Source organism: Hylobates moloch, unplaced genomic scaffold, assembly GCF_009828535.3.
Source record: "Hylobates moloch isolate HMO894 unplaced genomic scaffold, HMol_V3 SCAFFOLD_2, whole genome shotgun sequence".
Lineage (NCBI taxonomy): Eukaryota > Metazoa > Chordata > Mammalia > Primates > Hylobatidae > Hylobates > Hylobates moloch.
Genome location: NW_026652277.1, coordinates 88,543,773 through 88,555,373, shown reverse-complemented (window position 1 = coordinate 88,555,373; position 11,601 = coordinate 88,543,773). Strand labels below are relative to the sequence as shown.

The 11,601-nt window shown below is 35.5% G+C and overlaps 1 protein-coding gene across 1 annotated transcript in view; it reads right to left on the bottom strand.

The window, feature by feature from the left end:
* Positions 1-3,641: 3,641 nt before the first annotated feature.
* Positions 3,642-11,601, bottom strand: part of FILIP1 (filamin A interacting protein 1) — a 259,847-nt gene continuing 251,887 nt past the window's right edge. The window contains exon 8 of the mRNA XM_058435100.1: positions 3,642-3,717. Within this exon, the coding sequence (XP_058291083.1) occupies positions 3,677-3,717 (41 nt within the window). The 3' untranslated portion in view covers positions 3,642-3,676. The remainder of the gene's footprint in view (positions 3,718-11,601) is intronic.

Sequence of the window (11,601 nt, the reverse complement as noted above, 5' to 3'; positions counted from 1 at the left end):
TCTAAGAATATCTGGCCACATTATAAGCCTCTTATTTGTAAAAACTAACACTTGATAATTTTAAAACAAAATCTAGATTAAATAAATATAGTTCTGCATTATTAAAGTAACAAAATCTATGATGGTAAGGTAAAATTTTCCTAAATAATGTAAACAAAAAACAACACCAGAAAGCAAATGTATCATGTTATGGTATCGATAAACATTTCTGTTCAAATGTATGGATCTACAGCATTTTCTCTCGGTAACACACACAGTTGTTATCACATTATTATGGAATAAATGCTGAAAAATTAAGAAAAATATACTAATGGTCACTAGGCCAAAGTCAATTCCAAAAAACTCAATTTTTATAAACTTTTATTATAGTGATTTTTACTGTATTACAACAATTTTTTTCTCTTTTTCCTTTGCTTTGTGATTCATATTTTTAGCAGAGGCATAGCACTGGAGATAAAGAAGCGGAAATATGCCTCAGGTGCCAGTTGTGTTTTTTTGACTTCCATTTTGCACTTTTGCTATTTTTAGACTTGTTGCTCATCAGATTCATTAACACACCCTACTTTTGCTATGTTTTTTTCTTCATTTCCAGGAAAACTCAACCACAGCATTAGCAGAAAAGGCAAAAACTTTACATTGCCTGATACACCACTTTGTTGCTCTGCCACTGATTGGTAGTAGCTGTGTATTACTGCAGTAGCGTTGTTGTCTCTATTAATGCTTAGAGATTCCACACCATGAATTTTTTTATGGTCATCCTAAGATACAATGAATCCTTCACATTTTGTGAAAATTATAGGCATCTGACAGCTGGTGTATTTATCTACTATCTTCATCAAACTCGAGTATTTTATAAAATACTTGAGAAAAGATCTCTACCAAAGATATCCTCATGAAACACTCTCTTATCAAAAAGAAAAGGGTAAAATTATGGATTAGTTCAATTGTACCTTGAACTAGAAACACTGATTATGATTATATTTCAGAAAACAGTTATAATTATTTCATTAAAAATGATTCCCATTTAGAACGATGACTGGAGACTTATTTACAAGAAAAGAGAGATTTTATGAGCCCAGGATTGTGCCAGGATTGCCTGTGAGGGCAGTTTTTTCCATTGGATATGCATGTCGAGATGGGACTATTTATGATCTTATTTCCTTATTCATTAGAGAAGGAGATGACCAGTGTTTTCTGGGGGGTTTTTTTGTTAATTTTGCATATTCTCTTATTTCAAAATTAATCTAATTAATTTTATTCATGTGTCACCCACATTGCATTTGGGTTTAAACAGAGGACTTAATCATAGCATGGACAGAAAAAGCTCAGCATCTGTCTAAATGACTCTGATTGCACCATCATCCTCATTGTTCTTGTAAGTTCCAAATTCATTATAAATCAGGGAAAAAAAAAACCTTCAAATCCAAATATACATACATTTCTTATAGTATTTTAATTTAAATCAAGAAGTATTTAAAATCTTATCCTCTAACATTTTCACTATTAGTATAATAAAATTCCCACAAGTTGAGAAAGTTATTTGCTTCAAATACTAGTCTAATATATCAGAATAATTTTGCCATCAGAGGTACAAACATTGGCAAATAGGATACTTAACTGTGAGTCAAAAAATATAACAGTACTAACTAAAACAGTTTTCTAATTGAAAATGTCATTACAGTCAACATTTTCAGAAAACAAAACCCAGTAACAATTCTAAAAAATCTTCACACATACACACTCCAGTTTTCTTAGTAACCAAAATTCTGGAAGGTTATATGATGTTTTCACAATCATTCAAGCTATGGCAAGCCTACTGTAACATTTCTTTTACTTTAAAAAATTAAAAATAATTTTAACATCATGTAATTTATAATACATGTTGCAAATGATTTGCCAGTTCCCCAAGGTGTAACTTAAAACCTTCCAAGGTTACACAGGGGAGGAAGTCCAGCATTAATTTTTCTATTCCAGAGACTCAGTTTGGATGCCCATGTGTGGGCTTCTAAAGCTGAGCACAACCTGTGGACTAGAGAAATGGGCCAGCAGTCCTCCTTGTGTGGCTTTTAGTTATCCTTGTGACATTCAGAAGCATTCTTTCTTTAATTTCAGTAAAGTTACATGATAAATGATTTCCACATTCAGAAACTGATGTGTCAACTCTTAATTTATCTTTAAAGTTATCTTTAAAGACCTTACTAAAAACATGTCCATATTAACAGTCTTTAAAAGTATATTACCAGGGTTTCAAGTAGACTTTAGATGCACATTTTCACATAAACCTAAATTCAACAGTAGCTCTGACATTGAAATTTGAGTAATGCATGTTGTGCTTTTTGTCTTCAAAGAATATATTCCCTAACCTACCTGTAGTTACAAAAATCTTTCAAAATCAAGGGGAAAAAAGTTATCGATCCTGAGATTTCTTGTACTACTTTTTCTTTCTGGGTTTTAGGGGGTTTTGTGTGTGTGTGGGTTTGTCTTTGTTTTGAGACAGAGTCTCACTCTGTCACCCAAGCTGGAGTGCAGTGACACAATCATGGCTCACTGCAGCCTCCATCTCCTGGGCTCAAGTGATCCTCCCACCTCAGACTCCCAAGTAGCTAGGACTACAGGCACGAGCAACCAGGCCCTCCTAACTTTTTTTTTTTTTTTTTTTTTTAATCAGCCTGTGTTGCCCAGGCTGATCCTGAACTCCTGGGCTTAAGCGATTCTCCCGCCTTGGCCTCCCAAAGTGCTGGGATCACAGGCATGACCCACCATGCCCAGTCTTATTTTTTTAAAAAGATCCTGACATTTTAGGTCTGTTTTTATATTCAAGTTTTGATTGGATTAGATTGTGAGAACTATCTTTATTTCACAGTCCTTATTATAAGTCTTATACATACAAGTAAATAATGCAATCAGAAGTGTAATTGAACTGTCAGTCGAAGCTGTTCTTATTACCCTTACTGGTTAAACTGGCACATCTCCTTTTATGAATTTGTTCTACATAAAAATCATTTCATCCAAGGTTTTTGGCCCAGAACACCAGAAAGAGCAACTTTAGAAACTGATTTTTAGTATTTAAAATTAAGCTTTTAAGTCAGAGCATTATTTGTTAGTATTGAACCATGATCAGAACCATAGCATTGTACAAGCAATAGTTAAACCTCTTCGAGAATCTCCTGCTTCTAAGTTTTACCTCTTGAATTTACCTCAGGAAATAAAGTTGTACTTTCTTTTTCTCGGAATTAACAAATTGATAAAAAGAAAATAATTATAGGTTACCATTTTGAATGCAACAATACCAGTACTTTGAAGAACTGACAGCGTATTCCGTAGATATATGTGCTAGAGACTATGAAAAAGGGAAACACTTTAGGAAAAAAAATCACATTACAAAATGTATTATAAAAAATAAGTTATACAGCGTGTGCCCATAGACCTGAAAGCTTTGCAAAAAGAAATTTCTTTTGGCACATAGATTGAATTGCTCTTGCTACATATTTTCATATTATCAGCAAGGCCATTTTCAGCTTTTACATTATATCCTTAAAAAAAAAATCACTGGAAGTAGTAAAATATTTCCAGTAGTGATCAGTAGCATGGAGGACCTTAGTCATGATTGAGGGCTGTCCATCCAATAGGGATTCAGAGGTCGTACACACACCCAGTATGTGCTTGGTTTACCATTTCATCTGGAGTTCATTCGTAACTGGTGAATGATGATGCTTTCTATAAAGAGAAAAAAGACATGGCATTTTCAATTAAATTGATACTGAGAATCAAGCTACATCATTTCACTAAAAGATCATAGATGTTAAATAACAAAACAAACAAAAACAGGTACATGAGGCTAATAGACTTTCCTGCATTACTATTCTTGGGCAACATCTTTATATTGGCGTATGTACTTTACCTCAAAATTTCTTAAAGCCCTTTAGAAACTACGTCTAACGTTGTGACAATAGTAGATCAGTTTTAACCAAGGTAAGAACTGAAAACAAAGATAGTAATTACTATATACAAACCTCTTAATGAGAAACCAGACTATTTCCTAGAAGTAACTCTAATCTTCCAGCCAAATTTTCTGTTCTGAACAATATTTACACCTCTTCAATTTCTTTGTGTGTGTGTGTGTGGATTAGAGTTTAATTAAGGAGATATTATTTCTAAGAAGTCCATAAGTATAGATGACTCACTTTTATCTCTGACTGCTTCTTTTTGCATAACTCTATATGTTTATTATTATTATTATTTTATTTTATTTTTTTAGATGGAGTCTCGCTCTGTCTCCCAGGCTGGAGTGGAGTGAAGCGATCTCGGCTCACCTCAAGCTCCGCCTCCCGGGTTCATGCCATTCTCCTGTCTCAGCCTCCCCAGTAGCTAGGACTACAGGCTCCCGCCACCACGCCAGGCTAATTTTTTGTGCTTTTAGTAGAGACAGGTTTCACCGTGTTAGCCAGGATGGTCTCGATCTCCTGACCTCGTGATCCACCCGCTTCAGCCTCCCTATATGTTTTAAAATATAAATTTATTCTTATAAAAATAAATTTAAACTAGATTGAGATAGTAATTACAACAGTCCAGCACATCATGGATAATTAATATTTATATTTATTTGGCTGGTTTTTCTTTTATAGTAAACTTTATGCCTTAATGAACATGTATCAGTATGACTCACCTCATTCAGTCATTGAAGAACTATTTATTGAGGCTGTATACTGTGCTACTAGGTAGGCATGGAACTACATGTATGATCAAAATGAGACAGATTCCTAACATCACTGAGATTATACACAGCAAGGGAAAGAAAATATTCGAACTTCAAATAGTTTCTTCACCCAAAAAAATTTATTATTAATACCTCCCTGTCAACATATGGTATATGTGGTGAGTGCAGAAACTTATGTCAGGGTTTATCAATAACATGAAGAAATTTCTACCTATTATTTTCACATTCATCCCAAATACCTAATATTTAAGTTTTATTTTTACTTATGTAGTTAGTATATAAGTAAACATTAATTAAATCGTATTATGCCATAAACTTATAGGTTCATAGTAATTACACACAGTGCATGATTATCTGCCAAAAACAAAATGTTTTCTTAATTTGGTGTCGTTAACTTTACCTCATGATGACCAATAGGTGGAGCTATTTCCATTTTTCCCTCAGCCTTTTGGCTTGAATTTGAGGTAGATGAGAAAGCCAAGTAAGATGAACTATAGAATGTCTTATATACCTAAGAATATTTAGCTATGAAGATTTTCTGAAGTTCTTAAGACATACATACTATATTGTACTATACCAGAAGCCCTTATTAACCATCTCATTTTTTTCATTGAAAAAATGTTCCAGCTTCAACTTCTTTAAATGCCTAAAAATATATCAAAATCTTCAGGCAAACAATTTTAAGTACTAATTAAATATTATGTAGTTAAAAATTAGCATCCAAAATTAAAATGATGTTTCTTTAAAATGTTTAAAAGTAAATGATGTTACTTTAAAAAAAAATTCTGCAGTAGATTCCAAATAGTAAAAAGACCCAAGTCTCAAATCTCCCTGGTAAAATTAAAGTATCTCTAATTTCCTTCCCTTAAGAAAGCATAGATAAAGAGTGAAATCAGAATTGTTCTTATTGTGGATGTAATTCAGAAATCTTCTGCCTTTGTTTCCACAGTACAAAATAAGGGTATTAGAGAGCATCTCAAAAATCCCTTTCAGGGTTAACATTTTGTATTACTACAATACCTTCTTTCTCCTTCTCCTTCAGTGTGCAGCAGTGGAAATTTACAAAATGCTAGGATTAAGGCAATTTAGAGTTGCCTTGTCTTAATCGTAGCATTTTGCACAACTTAGAGTTGCCTTGTCTTAATCCTAGCATTTCAAAATCTCCATGATAGTAATAAGGGTCCGTACGCAGAAGAAACAATGTCTTGGTTGGACCATAACATTTAATTACTGTATTTTAATTAGCAAACTCATAATCCATGCATGCTATGTATGCTAATGCTATTAATCAGATGTGTTATTAAATCAAATGTCTCAGAAATACTTGATAATGCTAAATAAGAGTTTATCTTATATAAATTGTACTTTAATAAAAAGTGGTATTTAATATTTATGTACATAAACTTTATTTAAAAGAACACAATTAAGCCCAAATTATGTTGTTTTATATGGAGACATACTTCATTTTATTTCTAGAGATAGTGAGATAAAATCTATATGATATTGGCTATATTAATTGAAACTTATTAAACAGATTTACTAAATCTATAGTTGCTTATTAGCTATGTTTCCCCCAAGTATCTGCTGAATAAGAATCACTTATTCAATAAGAATCACTCTTATTCAATAAGAATCACTCTTATTCAATAAGAATCACTCTTACTTAATAAGAATCACCCAGCCAATGCACAAAATTGTGATAAATTTTTAAAATATTGCTTTAAAGCCAGGGCTGGTGGCTCACACCTGTAATCCCAGCACTTTGGGATGATGAGGGGGGTGGATCACTTGAGGTCAGGAGTTCAAGACCAGTCTGGCCAAAATGGTGAAACCCCATCTCTACTAAAAATACAAGAAATTAGCTGGGCGTGGTGGCGTGCACCTGTAATCCCAGTTACTCTGGAGGCTGAGGCAGGAGAATAGCTTGAATCCAGGAGGCGGAAGTTGCAGTGTGCCAAGATAGCACCACTGCACTCCAGCCTAGGCGACAGAGCGAGACTCAGTCTCAAAAAAATATATTGCTTTAAGCCATTACATTTTGAAGTAACTCATTATACAGCAAAACTGTCTGAGGCACATGGAGTCCATGTTGCCAGCAAAAAAAAAAATTAAATAAATTTAAAAAAATTAGTGCTTTGGGGATTAATGCCATTATTTGCGTAAAAAAAAAAGAGACTTGAATTCCCAAGTCTGTTCCTGTCTTTTTATATATAGTAAAATAAAATAAAGTTATAAATTTTATTGAAGTTACAGATTCAGTGAGCAAATTTTATTCCATCTCCTACTGTCTTCATTTCATCCCAGAACAAGATTCAACTACAGGTCATTTGGGGCCTCTAAAATAACCTCAGTAAAATCAGGTATAATTTTTCATAACTTTTCTTCTTACAGATCATAATTTTGCACAACTATCATAATTTTTCTTTTTACAGATACCACTCTTCTGACAATAGTGATTTGGAGAGCACTTAATAGGCAGACTGGAACCAAAGACCGTAGGTAATTATCACCTCTGTCAGCAAACTCAAAATAGCAAAGCACTTAAATTTGGCACCCTCTGATATGAAGATGTTTATTAACATAATTTCCTTTTTTTCTAATTAGAAGTTTAAAAAACCCTAAATTTCAATGAACATATACATATGAGACACTGAGTTTTTATATATTTTTGACATTAGTGGCTTATCAAAGTGTACTTAGAGACGATTTCCCCCATATGTTTCTCTCCAGTGTTACCTTGATGTTTTTTTCCTTAAAAAGACTTCAGGTAACACATTAAATACATTATTTGTTATTATGACGTTATGTGAAATGATGTAGTTTTTATTAAGTCTTTTAGTACACTAGCTATTGGATAACTTCCTGGAAAGGAAGTTCAACATATTGTCAATTCCCAATTACACTTGATTTCTGACCTTAGTAAATATTCATCCTCCTTGGGTGGTATCCCAAAACTACTAGCCAGTCATATGACTTGAGACCCAAAGCTGTGTGCATGAGATAGGATTTGGGGAGAAATTTGGGGGAGAATGTCTCCTGAGTGCAGAGTGAGGCAACCTCACAACAAATTAGAATTCTGTTTCCTCCCAGGAGGTCTCCTTGGCTGTAGAGTGAGAAAGATGTACTCCCTAAAAAGCCAATACCTCCCTCCCAAGTAATTCATGTTTATACTCTGCCAAACACTGCAAAGGAACACTTGAGCTCTACATTTAAAAAAAAAAAAAAACATTCTTCTCTAGCAAATAAGGCCATGTCACTTTAATAGCTAGTCTCTAAGTTCACATACTAAAGACAAAACATACCAGAAATTCAACTTATAACAAGACGTTACATCAGCAAAGGAGGACTGCTTTATCCACAGGAAGCTGTACACCAAGTTACAGAACAAAAACATGTCCTCTTGGATTTTGCATCAGTTTGCCTATATATAGCCTGCTTCCCATGTTCTATGGCTCCCTACCTACCTGGGGCTCTGCCTAGAGGTACCAGCTTAGGGTTGTTCTATTCTTCCCCTCCCCCGACCAAATACCAAACATCAGCTTTGAACCTACTGGCCTCAGAACAACTTGTCCACTGCAAAAATGTCCTACATTCTATTTACCTTTTAGAAGTACTTAGATATGATTTACTTTCAAGTTTCTCATTTTCATAAACTGCTTCAGGGTTCAATCCTGTTATTATCACATTCAGAAATTAATCACAGTTCTGTTAAAACATCTGTTTTAAATAGGAAGTTCAAGAAACTTCCTCTCTTGATTTGGACTTGTATTCCTCTTTTGGATTCAGCTCAGCTAATTAAAAATACTTCCGCTAATAGGTTCTGTCATTTGCTCTAGGAAACTTTTGAACCAGATGATACAAACTCTCTTGGGAGTTCTCAACCACCTAATAATTTATTTGCTTCCTTCCAGCAGATTTCCCACTCTACCATCAGCCCAAATTATCCCCTTACCTCCCCAGGATGCAGAACTCACCAATAATCACAGTTATAAGTGATAAACTCTTTTTTGGCAAGCTAATTCTTATCTCCAGCATAGATTGCTGTTTTACAGATACAAGCAAATTTGAATTAGTTCCCATATATAACATTAACTATAAATAAAAACTAAGTAATGGAAAAATAGGTAAGTATTTGAGCAAAGCATGCTGAGGTTCTACTTTTAAACACAGATGGTAAATACCTAGGTTGTTCTAAGTCTATGGCTAGTCACAGAATAGCATGCAAAATAACATTACGTGTGAAAACTGAGGTCACTGCGCTTTTTAAATGAGGACAATATTCATTAAAATATTGTTGTAAGAACTTTTTCACAGTTTCTATAAAGATGTCTTAGTAGCTCAAAATCATTTAGCATTATTATTTTGACCCAATGAGTATGAGTGTTTCAGTCTATGTATCAATGTACACTTTACTCACTTGAAATAGTTTCATCATATGAAATAATGAATAATGTACTGGGAGAAACTGTAGAACTGATTTTTGGTCCTGGCCTTATCATTAATAAGATGCTTAGACATCTGTATGCCTCAGGGCTTTTTTTTTTGAGGGTTTGTTGCTGTTTGTCTTCTTTAGTAATAGATAATTATCCTCTTGATCTCTAAGGTCTACTTCAGTTCTAACCAGCTCTGTGATTTTGCATATATGTAGCATTAGCAGAAGTAGAGAGGCCAAAAGTACTTTTACCAGATAAGTAATTAATCATTAGATCTTAGGAAAAGCATTGTAGCAGGATCTTGTAAGGTGCTTGCTAAACAATAGTGAAGCATATTATATTATGACTCTAAGGGAGAATGCCAGAATCATAAAAAATTATAGCTCAGTGCTAAATCATAGGCCAAGGTAGGGTGATATGCCAAAGGTTACACAACCTTTTGGTGGTAGAAAAGAGTACCGCTCCAGTCTCATGGTTTTCAGTTCTCTCAGGTATCAAGTTCATTTTTCAGCAGCCCTTCTTCTCTGGATATTCACCCTGATATCTATCCTAAATCTAAATCCTGCTTTTTGGTGGTGTTTGGTCCTTTAAAATGAGAGGCTCTCTGTCCTATTTTGAGGGTCCTTCATGAACTTGAAGAGCATGAGACAAACCCCTGAAACTTTCTCGTTCTTGAAGTGCCTTTGTTTTCTGCTGGGGGAGTCAGAAAGGGTGAGGAAAGGGCCATTTGTTAACTCATGCATGTACGGTGTGTTTGTACTTCACAGAAAGCTCTCAGGCCCCTTTCTTCACAGGCATGGTGGCTTCTGAGGTGAGAACTCCCCAGTCCAGGACTCCTGGCTGTTTTGCATCCATCACCTGCTGTTGTGCCTTTGGAGGGAAATAGAAGTAACTTTCACCACCCAAAAATGACAGTACCTGGACTTCCTGTAATTCTGCCATCTCATTATCTGTGTGTTCTCACACAGGACTTGTTATTTCCTTCCACATCATTCTCACTGGTTTGTGTTGCAAAGAGAGGAATCAGAAACAGCTCTTTCTTGCCCAACTTTCTGCCATTTTTCAGCTGCTAGTTTTGTTTATCTACAGTGAGTGCCAAGCTTTGTACAGCAGTGGACAGGCCTTTAAACCGCAGGATTGATTCTGAAATAATAGTTTATCTTCCTAGAAGAGGCAATATTCATAAAATAGGCTTTGAACAGAGAAGGACACATCCGCCAAAAGAAAAATAGGAGAAAGGGCAATTCAGGGAGAAGGAACAAATTGAGCAAGTCAAGGAAGGGTGGCATGGCCTGACAGTCAAGCAATTATTTAAGCCTGGAGTGTGGGGGTCCCGCCAAGGGAAGGGAAAGATGCTCAGAAGAATGGAGAAGTAGAGCCCAGTCACAGAGTGCCTCAAGTACATAGCATTGTATTCTGTGAGTAATAAGGAACTTTTCAGGGGTTTTCAAATACAGATGATTATGATTATGATATGATATGATATGATATATGATATGATATGATATGATATGATTGATATTATATGATATGATATGATATGATGTGATACAATATGATATGATATGTATGATATGATCAACTTGCACTTTGGAAAACTGCAAGAATGTAAAATGAATCCTAGAGTTTTGAGGCTGGAGATTACAAGACCAATTAGGAGGGTATCAGAGTAACCCAGATGAAAAGTAGTTAAAACCCTCAATTTAGGCCATGGTAGGGGAAATGGAGAGAAGTCAGCTGCTAGAGATGTTAGTGGGTTAGAATGAGAGAATAAACAGGACTTGCTGAATGAGGGCAGAAGGAGAAGGAGAAGCACAGATGGCTACCAGGTTTCTAGCTTGGGAGAGTGAATGGGTTAGGATATCCCTGTTGAGATGGAGAATAATAAGAGAAGGAGGCCGGGCGCGGTGGCTCACGCTTGTAATCCCAGCACTTTGGGAGGCCGAGGTGGGCGGATCACGAGGTCAGGAGATCGAGACCACGGTGAAACCCCATCTCTACTAAAAATACAAAAAATTAGCCAGGCGTGGTGGCGGGCGCCTGTAGTCCCAGCTACTCGGAGAGGCTGAGGCAGGAGAATGGCGTGAACCCGGGAGGTGGAGCTTGCAGTAAGCCGAGATTGCGCCACTGCACTCCAGCCTGGGCAACAGAGCAAGACTCCATCTCAAAAATAAATAAATAAATAAATAAGAGAAGGAGAAGCTTTGGAAGAAGATGGGGCAGTATTGAAAATGGTTTTTAGACAAGCAGATTTGGAAATACACACTATAAAGATGGATACACAGTTGGTGATAGAAGTTTGGGAGTCATCAGCATCTGGTGTAGATGAAATAACCAGAGCCAGCTTGTAGAGCAGGAACATGGCTTTTAATAGAGATGTGGGAAACATCAGTCCTTATTGTGTATACATAAAATAAGGAGCCAAGGCCGGGCTCGGTGGCTCATGCCTGT